General features: G+C 47.4%; 1 protein-coding gene across 3 annotated transcripts in view; it reads right to left on the reverse strand.

The window, feature by feature from the left end:
* Positions 1–18,424, reverse strand: part of PAX7 (paired box 7) — a 154,602-nt gene that overhangs the window by 27,080 nt on the left and 109,098 nt on the right. The window contains exons 9-10 of one of the 3 annotated variants that reach the window (XM_043996405.1): positions 12,957–12,977; positions 1,050–1,087 (exon numbers count right to left, since the gene is read on the reverse strand). The exons of the other annotated variants lie outside the window; for them this stretch is intronic. Of the exons in view, the coding sequence (XP_043852340.1) occupies positions 1,050–1,087; positions 12,957–12,977 (59 nt within the window). The remainder of the gene's footprint in view (positions 1–1,049; positions 1,088–12,956; positions 12,978–18,424) is intronic. 3 annotated transcript variants of the gene reach the window in all.

Genomic DNA, 18,424 nt, shown 5'->3' on the forward strand with positions numbered 1-18,424 from the left:
TCTCTGTGACTCTTCCTGACCATGTACAAGTGTTCCTTGCTTGCCTTCTCCTCACCAGGACAGGCCCTGGATTTAGTCACAGAGCTTCTAGTTAGTGATCTTTTTCTTAGTGCCAGTGTGACCTAGAACAAGTCAGAATCTCTCCAGGCTCTCCCTTTCCTCCTGTGTAAAATAGAGCAGAGCTCTGTGCTCGGAGAGGTCTCTCCCAGCTCCACATCTGTGACCCCATCCAATCCAACCCAGTCCAGTACAACCCAACCACTGAGCATTTCATAAGCACCAATGTGGCAAAGCCCACTCCCATCCTCCACTCGCCTGACAAAGAGATTTCCTAAGTCATCCCTCAACAGCCTAGTGTGACTCCCTATTGCCCCATGATGGAATTACTTAAAGGCCCCTTCCTACCTTACCAGTCTTCCTAAACTTTATTGATTCCCCTCTTTGTACCCTATTTTCCAGACTTACTGACCCGCTCACTGCTCTGCACACATGGTGCTCATCTCCTACCTCTGGATCTTTGCATTAGCTGTGCCCCATTTGTGGGATGTACTTCTTCCTCATCCTGCCTCTTGGGATTCTATTCAAGGGTCACACTCTCCATGAGGCTTTTCCTGGTCCTCTGGGCTCCTATCAACAAGGTTATCTTGTATCTTTTTGGGTGTTTCATCTATACTTATCTGAGAACAAAATGCCACGTTTTGCTTTTGTCTTTGCCAGTATATCACTCAGCATAGTGCCTGGCACACAGTAAGTGCCTAATAAAGTAGTTGGGGATTGATTGACTTCTAGTGCCAAGCTGAGGATTTTGCATTTTTCTTTTTGTTTTTGTGGGGCAATGAGGGTTAAGTGACTTGCCCAGGGTCACACAGCTAGTAAGTGTCAAGTGTCTGAGGCTGGATTTGAACTCAGGTCCTCCTGAATCCAGGGTTGGTGCTTTATCCACTGCACCACCTAACTGCCCAATTTTGTATTTTTCTTAAAAGGATCTTGAGGAGGGGAGGGACCATCAATGGGCTTTATGTCACTCTCCCCACTCACTGAAGGTGAACATAGATGTTCATGGACAAGGTGGTTGGATTCCGGCTGCCTCAGTGGTAGTGTATCTCCCCTCCCTAAAAGTCTTCAAGCAAATAAGGCCAGGTGGTCACTGAAAGGGTGGGTTATTGATGGGATTCTCATTCAAGTTCAAGTTGGACTAGATGCTTTCTCACTCTGAAATTCTGTCTCTGACCGTTTCTGTCTCATCTCTGATTATGACAGAGATTAGAGACTACAGCATCTTGACTTCTTTCCTGAACTTATTTTACATAGCTATGAGGGATGGTGGATGACCCTGGAGTCATGGAGACCTGAGTTCAAATCCCACTTCAGGGTCAGCTAGGTGGAATAGTGGATAAAGCACCGGCTCTGGATTCAGGAATACCTGAGTTCAAATCTGGCCTCAGATACTTGACACTTAACTAACTGTGTGACCCTGGGAAAGTCACTTAACCCTCATTGCCCTGTAAAAAAAAAAAATCCCACTTCAGCTGGGAAAGTCACTGAACCTCTGTCTGGGTTCTAAGGCCCCTCCCAGTTGTGACTTTCTGTGTTCTAAGGGTCCTCCCAGCTCTGACATCTTGTGTTTTAAGGGTCCTCCCAGCTGTGACATCCTGTGTTCTAAGGGTTCTCCCAGTTATGACATTCTGTGTTCTAAGGCCCCTCCCAGCTCTGATATCTTGTGTTCTAAGGGCCCTCCCAGCTCTGACATTCTGTGTTCTAAGGGTCCTCCCAGCTGTGACATCCTGTGTTCTAAAAGTTCTCCCAGATCTTACATACTGTGTTCTAAGGGCCCTCCCAGCTCTGACATCCTCTGCTCTAAAATCTCTCCCAGCCCTGACATCGTATGCCCCAAAGTTCCTTCTGTCTCTTCATTCTACACTCTTCAGTCTTATCTGACATTCTGTGCCCTAAGAAGAAGGGGTGGGACAGCAGCTACTCCCCTCCTCTCCCCCGTTGCCATGGCCAAAGGCAGCCACCAGCAAGTTGGGCCCTGTGGGGAGACAGGCGGCTGCAGGGGGCACTCAGGCCCGACCCAAATTCAATTTCAAAGTTCAATGGGTCGAATAGGGGCTGCTGAGCCAGCGCTGGCCTCAGCCTTCGCCTTGGCCTCGCTGACTGAGCAGCTCCCAAACGGGCCACAGAGCTGGTAGCTGTTGGGAGGCGGGGGGAGGGGAGCCTCAGTGCACCACGAGGGGGGCGGGGGCACCAAGCGAGTGAAAAATGTCACAGCAAATTACTCTTGACAGAGTTAATATCTGCACCTCATCGCCATAATGACATGTAAATAAACAGTGAGTCTCACTCAGCTGGAGGCTCCTCGGTGAGGACAGATGCCACTAACCACCAGCTGGGGACCTCAAGCTCAGGGTTGCTGGGCGGTGGGGGGGGGATGGGGGTTTCTTCTTTTTCTCCTTCCTTCTTGGATTCTCTCTCCCCCAGCCACTGCTCCCCAAATCTCTCCTTCTTGCAGTGGCCAAGGCAAACAGAATTTCTCTGACCATTGGAAGGTCTGATGGAAAATGGGGCAAGAGAAGGGGGTGGGGTGGGGATCCGGGCCCAAATCCAGATGTCTGAGTCCCTTGGTGCCATGCATTGTGATGTGGGGAAAGAGCCTGGCTGATTCCCGTGGTCCTCTTGTCTCCCAGATCCCATCCAGATGTGCAGCCTCTGAGAACAGCAACACCAGCTCCCCTCCTTTCCCCTCCCTCCCCAGAGATTTGGGGCAGGGGGGTTTCCTCCTGCCTGGGCCCTATTTCCAGCCAATCTGGAGAATATGAATGGACACCATTATTTGTGGTATCCCTAACAAACACAGCTGTGGGGCTTGGCGTCCCCCATCCCCAAGAGCAATGAAGCCAGCATCCTGAGGATGGAGATCTCCCTGTCAATGCTCGGTGCCAATATCAGTCCTTCTCTTTTGTGTTAGGGAACACAAATAGGAGGTCAGAAATAGGAGCCCAGAGAGGGACAGTGATTTGTCCAGCATCCCACAGTACATCAGGACAAGCAGAGCCCTTAGAACGCCTGCCTGCCTTCTATGCCTCCGACTCTTTCTCTGCAACAATTCCAGGCCACCATGCCTAGAGGGGGCCAAGTATGTCTCCATCCAATGAGAGACTCTGGTACCTGTTTGGCTTTTTGTTTTTCCGCTTTGTTCTTGTTGTTTGTTTCTTTCTTGTTGTGTTTGTTGTTGGTGTTGTTGTTTTTGTAATGTAACAGAGTCATTTCTAGGATAGAAATCCCAGACTGCCGACAATCTAGATGAGCTCTATAACCCAACGTTCTAGTGTTCAGACCTTGCTTCGATTGACAATAAGCATAGATTTTAGGAGCTGGAGGAGAACCAGATTGAAGTATGATTGGGAAGTACTTAAGAAAATGAATAAAAACACAACAAAACAAAGATAACATTACATTTTAAGATTAAGCCAACATGGGCCTGCAGGAATCCTTACCAGGTTTTTATTTGAGTTTGATGCTACTGCTTTAGAGGACCAAATGTTAGGGTTGGAGGAAGTCCCAGAATATAGACTGTTAGGGCTGGGTTGGAACTGAGAATACAAAATGTCAGAGCTGGGAGGGCCCTTAGAAGAGAAGTAGGAGAGCCCTTAGAACCCAGAATGTCAGAGCTGGGAGGACACATAGAACAGAGAATGTCAGAGCTGGGAGGACACATAGAACAGAGAATGTCAGAGCTGGGAGGGCCCTTAGAACACTGAATATTAAAACTGGGAGGAATATTCGAATTGTATTAGAATACAGAATGTTGGAGCTGAAAGGGAAATTAGAGGAGTGAACTTTAGAACTGAAGAGGACTTAGAAGCTACTGGGTCAATCCCTTTATTTGACAGGGAAACTGAGACCCAGAGAGGGCAAGTGGATCCCCCTATCCACCCATGGCAGTTTTCATTCTGAGCTTCTGCTGGATTCCCATCCCCACCTCCTTCTAGGCCAACAGGCTCCCCCAGCCCATCCCCACTCCAGTTGCTAAAATCCCTTGAGAGGGGGTGGGACAGGGACCTCCTGGCTAGGGACTGGAAGAGCCCCGGTTCACCCAGAACAGGGCAGCTAACGTGGCTCCATTCTTTGGGAAACAAACATCTTCTTTAGCACGGCCCCCTCGTCAGACACCTTCTTGTTTAGCTCAACGACTAATCCACTTATCTCGGATAAAGCCGCCAGTGAATCCCCCGTTTGATAAAGGCAGCCACAAAATTAGCAAAAATTTGCCCAGGGCTCCGACACACGGAACAAACAAGAGGATGAGCTAGAAAGGGGTGGGGGGGAGAAGGATTTCTCTTTTTTTCTGTCCCAGGTCCCCGGGAAAGATGTAAAGAAGATATCTGCTGTCTCTTTAACTTGCAGGCTTTGGGGAATGTGATTTCTGGGTGGATTAGAACCCCGTTGGGGGTGGGTGGAAAAGGGGTCCCCATCCTTTCTCCCCTCCCTTTGCCCAACCTGAATGTGGATCCAATCAAACCATCCACAAATGCTTAGAGGAGAGGTAGTGGGATAGCTTTGTAACAGGGAGGCAGCAGGTTTCAGAACCACAGGACAAGAGAGCTGGAAGTCCAGGCTCTTCATTTGCCAGAAGAAGCAACTGAAGCCCAGGATGGCGTAAGTGACTTGTCCAGGGTCACACAGCTAGTTGGACTGGGAACTGAACCCTTATCTTATTACTACAAGTCTGAGTTCTTTTCATTTCACCACTGGCTCCATCACATCTCTGGGCCTCAGTTTTCTTAGCTATAAAAGAAGGGGGTTGGACTCTGTGGTCTCAAAGGGCAGGGACTATTGTCTTTCTCAGTGCCTGGTATGTTGTAGGTGTCTAATAAGTGCTTGTTGAATGTGCTTAAATTTCTGAGGTCCCTTTGACAATCCAAAGTTGTGTAACCTTGGGCAAGTAACTTCTCCTTTCTGGGTAGACACCTATGACATATGAGGGGCTGGAACAAGATGGGTTCTAAGGACCCTTTCTACTCTGGTGCTTCATTTTCTGTTTCTGACATTCTGGGTTAAGGGCCCTCCCAGCTCTGCCATCCTGTGTTCTAAGGGCCCTCCCAGCTCTGACATGCTGGGTTCTCTATGGTCATTCCCAGTTTTGACATCCTCTGTTCTAAGGTCCCTTTCAACTTTGATATTTTGTGGTCTTGTTTCCCCTCTAGCTCTGCTATTCTGTGTTCTAGGTCTTCACATTTTTTTGTGTCATGGCCCCCTGTAGCAGTGTCTAGTGAAGCCTATGAATCCATTCTCAGAATAAATTTTAAATGAATAAAATAAACTATTTAGAATTACAGAGGAAATCAATTATATAGAAATAGTAAGCAAAATTTAAAAATTCAGAGACTCTCTAGGATCTCCACACTGGCCCCTTAGTGGTCTGTTAACCCCAGTTTAAGAATCCTTGTTCTAGGGTCTATATAGTTCTAACAATAGGTGATGATGATGATTATAGCTAATATTTACAAAGGGCTTCTCCCAACTCTGATCCCATATTGAGCCGACTATATTCTAGGCACTGTGTCACGTACTTTACAACTATTATCTCATTTGATCCCTGCAAGGTAGCTCCTATTACTAGCCCACAGTTGAACAAATTGAGGCAAACAGAGCTTAAAATGACCTGCCCAGGGTCATACATCTAGTAAGTTTCTAAAGCTGTATTTGAACTCAGGTCTTCCAACTCTGGGCACAGTGCTTTACCCACTGTACCACCCATCCATGCCTATGTTCCAACAGGTGCTGGGGAAAGCACTATCATTTTACCATTCTAAATTGACAGAAACATACGACAGAACCCTACTTCCATATGATTTCTAGCCGATATCTATAAAAACACTCCATATAAAGATATTCCTGGAATCAGGCATGGAATCTACAATGGGGAACCCTGGGTCACTGCTCTATGTAGGATCAGGGACCAGCAACAATTTATTTAACTTTTCAGCTCCTCAGTTTCCTCATCTGTAAATGGGGCCAGTAGCCCATGAATTACATATTTCCCAGAGTTTTTGTGGGGACAGTTGGTAAAGGGCTCTAGGAATGAATTATTAGAATGACTATATCCCTCCAATGTTCCTTATGGATAATGCGGATATCCGGCTATTGTTTGAGCTTCTGGCCAGCTTGCTCCGAATACCTCTAGGCCCTTTGCTGGTATGACCTTCACTCAACAACAGGAAGGTCAACAGGTTCATAAATCCCTTGGGGCAGATGAGAAAACAGAAGTCAAGACTGAGAAACTTAGCCAAGGTCTGATGATAGAACACCTGGGGGCCCCAAGACTAGTCCCTAAGTGCCCCGAATCCCAGCCTAGCATTGCCCCGCCCCCATTCAGTGCTTTCCCCAGCACCTCTCCCAGGCAAGGCTAGGCTAGGGAGAAGTACTTGGGCCTAGGCAAGGAATTAATCACCGGGAAGCACCTGTCAGGTCGGCATCTGGAACTAAATAGAAACATTTGTTGAAAGAGGGGACCTTTCACCCCTGGGTCTCTGGGGCCCTAAGATTCTGGGACCAACTACTGCATCCCTTGTCCCAAATTTCCCAGAGCAAGAGCTCCCAGACTTGGGGTTCTTGAGGCTAAGCCCCAGGCCTCCCTCTTAGGGGACCTCCAGGCTAGGGTACTTGCCAAGGGCAAAGGCCTTACAGGTTCCCTCAGTGCTTAGAGTTAAGTCCCCTCTCCCTCATCCTACTTCATGTGGGTTTAGCAGGGAGAAAAAAATCCAACAAGACAAGGGAGGAGATTAGACTAAAGGGAAGGGGAAGATAGGTTGGGTCCAAAGGCAGGAAGGGACAGTGTGGCTGGAGGGGCAGGGAGGTTAACAGGCAGTGAGTCCTGGGGTTTTTAGCCGAGCACCTCAGAAAGTGGACCCCCAGCTTCCCAGGCAGAGTTCCATTGGCTTGCAGCCCTCATTGGTAATAGGGTGACAGAGTGGTGGTATATTGTGGGGGGGTGCTGGACTCAGAGTCGAGTTCAAATTACCATCTCAGTTACTTATTACCAGCTGGGTAAGTCACTTCACCTCTGATTGTCTCAGTTTCCTCATCTGTAAAATGAGCTGGAGAAGGAAATGGCAAACCACTCTAATATCTTTGCCAAGAAAACCCCAAATAGGGTCACGTAGAGTCAGACATGACTGAAAAGACTTAACAACAATAAAATGGCTATGGTAGTATGTTAAGGTCTGAGTATAAAAAGGGGGAAGGAGGAAGGAAGGAAGGAAGGAAGGAAGGAAGGAAGGAAGGAAGGAAGGAAGGAAGGAAGGAAGGAAGGAAGGAAGGAAGGAAGGAAGGAAGGAAGGAAGGAAGGAAGGAAGGAAAGAAGGAGTTTCCATTTTCAAGACACATTCTGCTTAGAGTGATATCACCTTTAAACAGATAAGTAAATTGAAGTTCATTGGAGGAAGGAGGGAACACTAATAACTTGGGAGATCAGAAAAACCTTTCTGTTAAAAATGGCACCTGAGTTGAGCCTTAAATGAAGTTAGTGATACTAAGGGGCAGAGGTGAAGAGGCAGAGCATGTCAGGCATGAGGGGACAGCCTGCAGCAAAAGCTTGGAGGTGGGAAATGGAACAATATGTTGGGAGACCACTAAGTGGGCCAATTTATCTGAACTGGGTTGAAAAATAATGAAGGGGAATAATATGGAATGTCTAGAAAAGTAGCCAGGAAAAAAGATTTTGAAGGATTAAAATGTCAGACTGTCTTAGTAGGAGTGACTAAGTGAGCTACTGAAGACTTTTGAAAAGGAAAGTGACCTGCAAGATGACTAATGTAGAAATATGTTTAATGTGATTGTACATATACAACCTATATCAGACTGCTTTCCATCTTGGGGAGGAGGAAGGGAGAAAAAAATGGAACTAAAAATCCTGTGAAAACAAATGTTTAAAACTATTCTTATATGTAACTGGAAAATAATAACATACTTTTAAAAAAAGGAGAGTGACCTGGTCAGACCTATGCTTTAGGGAGATGATTTTGGCATCTGAATGAAACACCAGAAAAGGGAACAGACTGGAGGCAGGAAGATCAGTTAGGAAGCTCTTCCAGTAGTGAGAGATGATGAGCATCTAAACCAGAGAAGTAGCCACATGAGTGGAGAAAAGGAGAAAGATATGAGAGATGCTGTGAGGGAAGAAGGAAGAATCGATAAATCTTAACAACTGACTGGTTCTGAAGAACACAAGTAGATAATAACTCTATCCAGCCATCCCTCAATTTATCTATTTATCCATCCATCCATCCATCCATCCATCCATCCATCCATCCATCCATCCATCCAATCTATTCCATCCATCCATCTATCCTTCTATCTATCCATCATGCATCCATCCATCTATCATCTATTTATCTATCTATCTATCCATCCACCTATCCACCCATCATCGATTCATGTACTTATCCATTTATCCAGGCATCTCTCCATCTATTTATCCATTCATCCATCTATCTCTCCATCCACCCATCCATCCATCCATCCATCCATCCATCCATCCATCCATCCATCCATCCATCAATATATCTGACAGACAGATAGGAAGGAAGAAAACAAGCCTTTCTCAAGTTCTGAAAGAACCAAGGCTGACTGCAGGGTTGAAAATAAATGACTAGAAGGATGGAGATGCCCTCAGCTATGTAGCTCAGTGGTCAGGGTGCTGAATTTGGGAGTCAGGATGATCTGAGTTCAAATCCTGTCTTAAACGCTTCTTAGTTGTATGACCCTGGGCAAGTCACTTAACCCCTGTAAGTCATAATTTCCCCATCTGTAAAATGGGAGTGATGATAATAGCCCTGCTCTCATAGGGTTATTATGTAGATCAGATGACATAACATATGTAAAGTACTTTTCAAAGATTAAAGCACTATGTAAATGTCAGATATTATTATTATTATCATAATGAAATAGAGAACTTTGGTGGAAAGGTGAGTGAAACAGGGGAAGGTGGGTTCTGTTTTGGGATGGTTCTGCACAAGATGTCTATAGGGCATCCCCATGGAAAGATCCAGCAGGGAGAACAGAGTGGGAGGGTCAACTGCCCAGAGCTGACAGGTGAAGCCAGGGGAGCTGATGGGATCTCAGGAGTGTGGGGAGATCAAAGAAAGTCAGTGGGTGGCAGGTCGGGGACTCTAGCCCAAGACCCCCTCCCCCCACGCTAAATCACTAAAGTCAGGTGCACTTTCCACTGCTCCATACTAACTTTTGAATTGCACTTCCCTAGGAAAGAGAGGGGACTAAGGAATTTTGTTTCTATCCCCTTCCCCAGCCTAGCTCCAGATATTTTTCTCTAGCTATCTCTTAATTAATAGCTCCTCTCCTTTCTTTTCTCCTTCTCCCTCTCCCTTTTCCTCTCTTCTTTCCCCTCACTTCTGACTCTCCCTCTCTTTCCTACACACTCTCTCCTCTTCCCCTCTCCTCTGTCTCTACTCTGTCTGTTCTTTTGTGTCTCTGCCTCTGCCCCTCCTGCTTTAACTCATCATCTTCTCTGCTGTTTCTTTCACCTAGTCTGTTTTCATCTACTTCAGGCTCCTTCGTTCTCTCTTACTTGGCTTCTGTTTCTTTCTAGCTCATCATTGAACAATGCCTGGCTGCATATTCCCTGCAGGGACTTGGTCCCTAACCTCATGGAGATCCCAGAAACCAACACAAGACAGGCCCTACCTCTCCCTTTCTGTCTCAGACTTAAAACGCTGTTTATCTCCCCCCCCCTTCTCTCTCTCTCTCTCCTCCTCTCTGTCTGTCTGTCTCCCTCTCTCTCCTTCCCTTCCCCTTTCTCTCTCTGTGTGTCTGTCTCTCTTCCCCCCTTTCCTCTCTTTCCCTCCCTTCCCCTCTCTGTGGCTGTCTCTCCTGCTCCCCTTCCCTCTCTCTCCCTCCCTTCCCCTCTGTCTGTCTGTCTCTGTGTCTGTCTGTCTCTTTTTCTGCCTCTGCTCTCTTTGTCTCTTCCTGCCTCTACCTCTATATGCCTCCTTCTCTTAGATTCTGTCCTTGGGTGCTTCAGTGTGTCTCTGTCACCTTCCTTTGGTCTCAGGCTCTGTCTGTCTGTCTGTCTGTCTGTCTGTCTGTCTCCTCTCCCTGCCTGGTGGCATTCAGCTCCGGAGCGTCCCCAGCAGGGCTCACTTCTTGCATCAGCCAGAGGAGCTTAGAAGCTCCATCTCTTCGGATTTAGACTCAAATGTTGATTTTCTGCAGTGGTTAGATAATGTGGCAATCCTGCTCCCTGATCCTCGGCTGTTTATCAGCTCGGCACAGGACAGTTCTGGGTGGGAGAGGCTCCTAACCCATATCCCTCCTGCTCTTCTGCTTCTTCCTCCTTGCTTCTTTCGGGGAGCATGACTCCCTCACCTAATCTCCTCCCTCCCCACCCTGACGATTCATCTTCCTGCCCTGCCCCCTAACTCTCCAATGCACCCCCACTTTATATAAACAAAATTTCCACAAGGGAGCCTCAAATAAGAGACTTTGAGAGCTGGGAGGAACCTCAGGATGTCATTTAGGCCATCCCCCTGCTTCCAAAATTATCAAAGATAACTGGCTCCTCTCCTATCTTTAAAGCCCTAGGGGCAATCACCAAGGCCCTTTTGGCTGATCATCTGGATGCTTAATTGTCCCTCTTGTAGGGGGAAGTTCTTCCTTAGGTCTGGCCTGAATTCCTCCTAGTGTTGTGTGATTCCATTTGTTCTCCCTTGGTCCTTAGGATTTAGGATTCATACAAATAAGGTAGACTGAGATTCAATGTAGATCATGGGAGTTGAAAAAGACCTTAGAATATAGAATGTTAGCACTGAAAGAGATCTTAGAACATGGAATGCTACATGGTAAAGTGGATAGAATACTGAGCCTGGAGTCAGGAAGACTTGAATTCAAATCCAGCTGTGTGGCCTTAGCTAAGTCCCTAAGCCTCTGCCTCAGTTTGCTCAGTTTCAAAATGGGCACAATAGCACTTACTTCTCAGGGCTGTTGTGAGGATCAAATGAGATAATATTTGTAACCCACTTGAGACAGTGCCTGGAACATAAGAAGCGCTATGTAAATGTTAGCTGTTGTTGTTACTGTGTGTGCTGAAAGGAATCTTAGACTAGAGAGAGTGTCAGAGCTAGAAGAGACCTTAGAACATATATCAGAGTTTAGAGGGCCTTTAGAACACAGGATATCAGAGCTGGGAGAACCCTTAGAACACAGGATGTCAGAGCTGGGAGGGTCCTTAGAACACAGAATGTCAGAGCTGGGAGGGCCCTTAGAACACAGGATGTCACAGCTGGGAAGGGCCTTAGAACACAGAATATCAGAGCTGGGAGAGGCCTTAGAACACAGGATGTCATAGCTGGGAGGGCCCTTAGAACATACAATAGAACTAGGAGGGCACTGTATGGGCCAAATTTAGTATGGGGAGAGTTAATTGGGTGGCTCGCCACAATATTGGGGTTCAGAAAATAACAAGAGACCTCTAGGTTCAGAGTTTCCTCTCTTCCAAACTGCCTTTTTAAATTATTTCACTAAGACTGATAAGAAAGGAAATTAACAGCCTCTTTTCCACAAACAAATCAGGTTTTATTAACGGGAACAAATCTGCAACACAAGTGAAGTTAATAGAGCCAGGGACAATGAGAAAGGGAATAGGGGAAGGGAAAGATACAACCCACTTCCCAGATGATTAAGAATCTAAATCTCTAGGGTAAAAAGGCCCCTAGGTACCTCAAATAAGCTCTGTTTCCTCAGCTACCCAGAACAGCTTAGCTTGAACAAAAACTGACTCAAACCCTAAACTTGCTTCCAGCTCAGCTGGCCTAAAGAGCCAGTCTTACTTCAATAACACAAACTCACCACCCCCTGCCATCTGTAGTTTCAAGGAGAATCAGCTGTGCAGTATCTCCCGATTTGGTCTGAAGGTCCACCACCACCAGCTCCTCTCTCTCCTTCTCTCTCTCTCCCTTCCTTCCTTCCTGCCTCTCTCACCAGAAGGGAGGTTCTTAGCTATGCTGAGTCTCCAATTAGTTCAACATACCCCTGGGCTGTCCCCATTATAATTTGGCCAGGTCCATGTGGAGGGGGGGACCTCCTAGGTGGGGCTTTTTCAAAGTTCATGGAAACCCCAAATCACAATTAATTTCTTAGAGCTCTTAGAAACCAGGATGTCAGAGCTGGGAAGGCCCTTAGCACATAAGATGTCAGAACTAGAAGGGCCCTTAGAGCAAAGAATATCAGAGCTAGGAGGGACATTTTAGACCAGGTAGTCCAGGAGTTCTTTTGGGGGGGCGGGGCAATGAGGGTTATTAAGTGACTTGCCCAGGGTCACACGACTACTAAGTGTCAAGTGTCTGAGGCAGGATTTGAACTCAGGTCCTCCTGAATCCAGGGCTGGTGTTTTATCCACCGTACTACCTAGCTGCCCCCAGTCCAGGAGTTCTTTTTTTTTTTAGTGAGGCAATTGGGGTTAAGTGACTTGCCTAGGGTCACACAGCTAGTAAGTGTTAAGTGTCTGAGGCCGGATTTGAACTCAGGTCCTCCTGACTCCAGGGCCGGTGCTTTATCCACTGCGCCACCTAGCTGCCCCCAGGAGTTCTTAATGGACCCCTTTGACAATTCTGATGAAGCCTGTGGACACCATTACAGAATAAAGTTGGTTGCATACATTCATAATTGACGGAAATGTTAAATTTTATTCACAGGTTAGTGAAAATAAAGATGGTCTTTTTCATCCAAGTTCACTGACCCATTGTGAGGTTAAGAACCCTTTATCTAATCTAGGCCCTTCATTTTATCTCTGGGGAAGCCAAAGCCCAAAGTGGTGGAGCCATGATTCATGACTTGGCCAAGGTCACTTGAGTTTGTGTTTTATAGTCTGTTATACTTTGATGAACACATCCTCTGAAAATGAAGCTTAAGTTCAATAAAGTGACTCTAGTTTTGAAGACACTGAAGTTCATTCTCAGAGCCTTAGTATGGGCCATGCCCACACCCACTCTCACCAATCAGCGATCCCACCTGGCAGTGTCTGGGCCTGGCTCCCATGGTCTCCCATTTGATCTTTTCCCCAAGAGTGACTTCACTGGCATCATTTTGCAACTGTGGGCTCCTGAGCTGTTCGGATAGAGATGAAAATGCCAACAAACACCCTAGTTCGGACAACGACTTGACTAATGAGGTATGGGCACCCTGGAGGGGGACAGAATACCTACTAGAGAGCTGGGGAAAGGTACCACTTATCTCTGAATGAGATGATGACATCTCTGACAACTAAGTACACCATAGAAATATTCCTTTGTAACCAGAGGCCCACCCACAACCCATTGATCATAGGGTTTAAAGATGAAAGAAACCTTACAGTGATTCAAATGGCTCATTTTACAGCACTGGAAACTGAGGCTCAAAGAAAGGAAGTGATTTGTCAAAGCTCACACCAGGTGGAAGTAGCAGAGCTGAGATTTGAACCCAGGGTCTTGCATTCCAAATCCATTTTTCTTTCCCTTACACCACAACTGAAATCTTTAATCAGCATCCTGACTCCCTTTTCATCAGGGCTGCCTTGCCCAACAGCCTCCTGGGAAAACCTTTTCATCTGAATGTCAGTTTCTAATCCCCTATATACATGCCTGGGTCAGGGCTTCGGAGTTGTACACTGTAGGGATTGGTAAGTCCAAAATGTCCTTGGGGAAATGGGTGAATGAATGAAAAAGCATTTCTTAAATGCTTATAATGTGCTGGGCAAGTCCAGCCAGAATTGTCCAAGAGACTCCAAGAAGGTGGACAGAGATGTGAAATATCAGGGATGGACCCGAAGTCTAGTTCTCCAATCTCCTCCCCCCATAACACACTATCTCCCCCCCTGCCCAGGCCCCCACTGCTCCCAGGGTGGGGGTCATGGTTTCTTGCCCTGGGTTTGAAGGCAGGAGCCCTTTTTGCCTTGGAGTCAACAATGCGAGAGCTGTCCAACTTTTGGGCAGTTGTGGATATAACCTGAGACTTTACCTTTGCCTTTTACCTTCTCTTCTCTTTTCTTTTTTTCTTTTTCTTTTCTTTTTTTTTTGTGGGGCAATGAGGGTTAAATGACTTGTCCAGGGTCACACAGCTAGTGTCTAGTGTCTGAGGTCGAATTTGAACTCAGGTCCTCCTGAATCCAGGGCCGGTGCTTTATCCACTGCGCCACCTAGCTGCCCCTTACCTTCCCTTTTCATCTTAAACACCCCCTTCTTCAGGAGGCCTTTCCTGGTCTTATTCCATGTCCCCCCTTTCATTCTGAAATTACTTCCCATTTACTCTGTGCATATCTTCTATGCCTCATTTACATGTTTTCCTCTGGCTCCTTCAGGGAGGGGACGGTTTTTGCCTTTTAAAAAAAAATCCCCAATGCTTAAAGGGACCTTAATACAGGCTTGGTGGCAGACTCACTCCAGGCCTCAGTTTCTCCCTCTGTCAAATGGGGATAGTGCCAACTGCACTGCTCCTCCTTCGTCCCAGGGTTGATGGGAAGAAGAAACTGCCTTCCAGTGTGATACAGAAATGGGAAGGGGGGGGGGGCGGTGTCGGTGAACAGAGTTGTCCTCAGGGGCTTGGGATTCTTAACTTCCACCTCTGGCTAGACGACTCTATTTCAATCTGGACATGTCCCCTGTATGATAAGGGGTTTGCCAAGCCTCAGTAAGGCTACAGAGCTCCCTCTCATGATCTTAATCCATCGCCTCAGGTCAGGGGGCCCTGTTCTGGGAAGTTCTAAAGAGCTGAATGGATTGGTTTGGCCTCAGGACTTTTCATTTTGAACTGATCCCAGGGCTGCTGGGAGAACTGTATTCCTCCCCTGCCCTAGCCCCTCTAGCAACACCTCCCTCCCCGACTCCCACTGGAAGGAAGGGGGAGGGGAGCTATGGTGTCCAAGCACTGAGGGACCCTCGGCCTGAAACCCCTTCCCATCGTTTTGTTCCACTCACAGAGGTTCATAAATACTGACAGCTGAAAGGCACCTCAAGACATCATTGGTTGGATTTTGGGTTTTGTTATTGTTATTTAATTGTTTTCAGTCATGTCCCGCTTTGGGGGTTTTCTTGGCAAAGATACTGGAGTGGTTCACCATTTCCTTCTCTGGACCATTTTACAGATGAGGAAACTGAGGCAAATGGGGTTAAGTGACTTGCCCAGGGTCACACAGCTATCACCTGAGGATGGATTTTAATTTAGTTCTTCCTGACTCCAGGCCCAGGGCCCTCTCCCCTGCATGGACAAGCAGCTCTCTAGCAAATCTCCTTGTTCCCAGTTCAATCTTTTACTTGTTGTTGGTCTCAGTTCTGCCCCTTTGAAGCCACAGAAGTTGGGCCTCCTCCCTCTTCCCTGTGACAACTCTTAGAATATTTAACTTACTCTATTTAGATCTTGTACAGACATTGTTATTTACATGCTTCCTCCCCCATTAGACTGTGAGCTTCTTGAGGGCAGGGACTGCTTTTGGCTTTCTTATTGTTTACTTCAGAGGTATTTGTTCCCAACCACAGAGTGTGATGTAGGCCCTGGTGGTAGGGACAAAAAGGGGCTTGGCTGACACTGGGGAAGGCCTTTTTCCTGTCCCTTCTACACAAGGGCTTATGATGTTCATAGAATTTAGCACCAGAAAGGGCCTCAGAACCTAGAATTTCAGAGTTGGGAGGGTTCTTAGAACATAGAATGTCAGAGCTGGGAGAGGACATCAGAACACAGAATGTCAGAGCTAGGAGGGGCTTTAGAACACAGAATGTCAGAACTGGAAGGGCCCTTAGAACACAGGATGTTAGAGCTGGGAGGGCTTTAGAACACTGAATGTCAGAGCTGAAGGATGGGAGCCAGAAGAGCCTTCTCAGAGAACATCAGGGCTGGAAGGGCCCTTGGAACAAAGATTGTTCAATCTGAAAGAATCTGAAGAGCAGAAAATGTTGGAACATAGAATCTTAGAGCTGAAAGCAGATTATGTAGTGACTAGTCCAGACTTCTCATTTTACAGACAGGGAAGCTGAGGCTCAGAGAGCTTATGTGCCTTGCTAGATATCTCACTAGTTGGTGGCAGTTATGACCAGACCCCAGTAGCTCATGAGATGGGGTCAGAGAGCATTGCCATGTTCCTCCTCCGAGTCTCCCTCCTTTCTCACCAATCCCAAGAGACCCACTGAAAGGATGTGAGACATTGGCACCCACTGAGAGAAGACGTTGGCTTTCATGCCCAGAGCCAGCATGGCACAGCAGAGTGGCCCTGACCTACTCCCCCAGCCCCTGATGGTGCCTGGCACCGGGAACTTCAAGACAAACATAAAAGAAGAGAAGCAGATGTGTGGGCAGGTTTATAAAAGGGGCCCCTCCTGGAAGAACCTGGGCTGCCGGTGGGCGGGCAGGCCCCTTGTTCTCCAGGTGGGCGGTGGGCAGCCTTGCTGCCAGCTTCATTCCTCTGGTTTCAAGTAACTCTGTTTCTTATGGAAAGGGAGAGAGAGGGAGAGGAGGTATTAAAAAAAAAAAAAAGCTGTCCAAGACAGAGAGCAGCGCATCCTTATCTCAGGGAGACAGTTGTCGGGAATCACTTTGACGGAGTCGTTTTTGTCTCCATGCCTTTTTCACTGTCAAGCAGGCCTCAGGACATGGATCAAAGGAGAGGCGCTGAGCGGCCCAGCTACTGCTGATCCCCCCCCCCCCAGCCAGGGAGGGAGCCCAGCCCCAGCTCGGCCCTGCCTGCCTGCCTGCCTGCCTACCCAGCCCTGGCCCCGGCCCACCGGCAGAGGCAGGGACAGAGACACAGAGACATGGGGAGACTGATGGCACCCACACATGCACAGAGACAGAGGCAGACAAAGAGACAGAGAGAAGACCAGGGAGAGCAAGAGACAGAGTCAGATGGAGACAGAATGACAGAGAAACAGAGAAGGAAAAAAGGAAAGGGAAGGAGAGAAAGAATGGGAGTGTCAGAGACATTGGGGAAGGAACTAAGAGATAGATGAGAGAGGCAAGAGAAGAGAGACAGAGACAAATGCAGGGCGAGAGGGGGGGGGGGAGAGAGAACCGAAAGCACTGGGTAATACAAGGCAGAATGATGGAAGCCAGCCCCAGCCCCTCTTGGAAGGACAAGAGGGGCCAAAGCTGGGCAGGTGGAGAGAGATAATGAGGTTGCAAGGGAAGATGGGACTCGGGGATAGGTTGTGGAGAGCTGATGAGCAAGGCAGGATTGACAAGACTGGAAGCAAAGGACCCTGATTACTCAGTCTGACCCACAGTCTCCTACCCGGGCCCCTCCCTGGTATAGTCTTGGCTGTCTGTGCCAGAAGAATGGGCTCACAGCCTGAACCAGCCCTCCCCCCCTTCCCCCGCCATGTTCTCCCAGAGCAGGCAGGGTGAAAGGAGGGTGTCAGAGTCTCTCATCTTGCCTGTGGGGGTTACCCCTCCCCTCATACCAAGAACCCCCCCAACACTTGCTGTTATCTAAAAAGCCTACCTACCCTCCCTCGTGCCTGCTGTAAGCAACACACCAGTGCATTTGATCATACTCTAAATGTTCTGTCTCTCTCCACAGAGTGAAGGCTCCCTGAGGTCAGTGATAGTGACCCGGGCCCTCTCCTCCAACCCAGAGTGGAAGGTTACTGAGGCCAGGGGCGGGATCTCTCCATTAGAGGTCTGGTTTCCTGCTGGTCCAGATTCTGTCACCAGTACCACACTGGGAACTGACTGAGGCAGGATTTGTGTTTCTCTCCACTCTTTCCTCCTTCCCAGCGAGTCGAGCCCCCCCACCCCCCATCATAGTACAAATTTTAAAGCTGTAAAGGACTTTGGAGATCATCTCATCCAACCCTTTCATTTTCTAGTCCAAAGTTTCTTAAACTATGGGTCACAACCCGATCTGGGGTCACTTAACTGAATGTGGGAGTTGTAAAAAATCTAGCAACAGTAAAAGGTTATGTGTGGCTATGTTATATACCTACATACCCCAGGGGTGTGTAAACATTTCTGCGGTGAAAAGGGGTCGCCAGTGGAAAAAGTTTAAGGAGCTCTGGGCTAGATGAAGAATCCCAAAGGCCAGGGATTCTTTCTTCTCTATGAGACTGGAAGTTTCCTGAGGGCAGGTCTTTGAGGTGAAATAATTTATCTATCTATCTATTCATTCATTCATTCATTCATTCATTCATTTATTTGTTTATTTATTTGTTCATTCATTCATTAATTTGTTTATTTTTTGTAGGGCATTGAGGGTTAAGTGACTTGCTCAGCTGATAAGTGTCATGTCTGAGGTCGGATTTGAACTCAGGTCCCCCTGAATCCAGAGCTAGTGCTTTATCCACTGTGCCACCTAGCTGCCCCCTGAAAGAATTTATAATCTTGAATTTTAGAGCTGGAAAGGACTTCGGAGGATATGTTGTGGTCCACCACCTCCCTCACTGAGCAA

Source organism: Dromiciops gliroides, chromosome 3 (genome assembly GCF_019393635.1).
Source record: "Dromiciops gliroides isolate mDroGli1 chromosome 3, mDroGli1.pri, whole genome shotgun sequence".
In the NCBI taxonomy this organism is placed as follows: domain Eukaryota; kingdom Metazoa; phylum Chordata; class Mammalia; order Microbiotheria; family Microbiotheriidae; genus Dromiciops; species Dromiciops gliroides.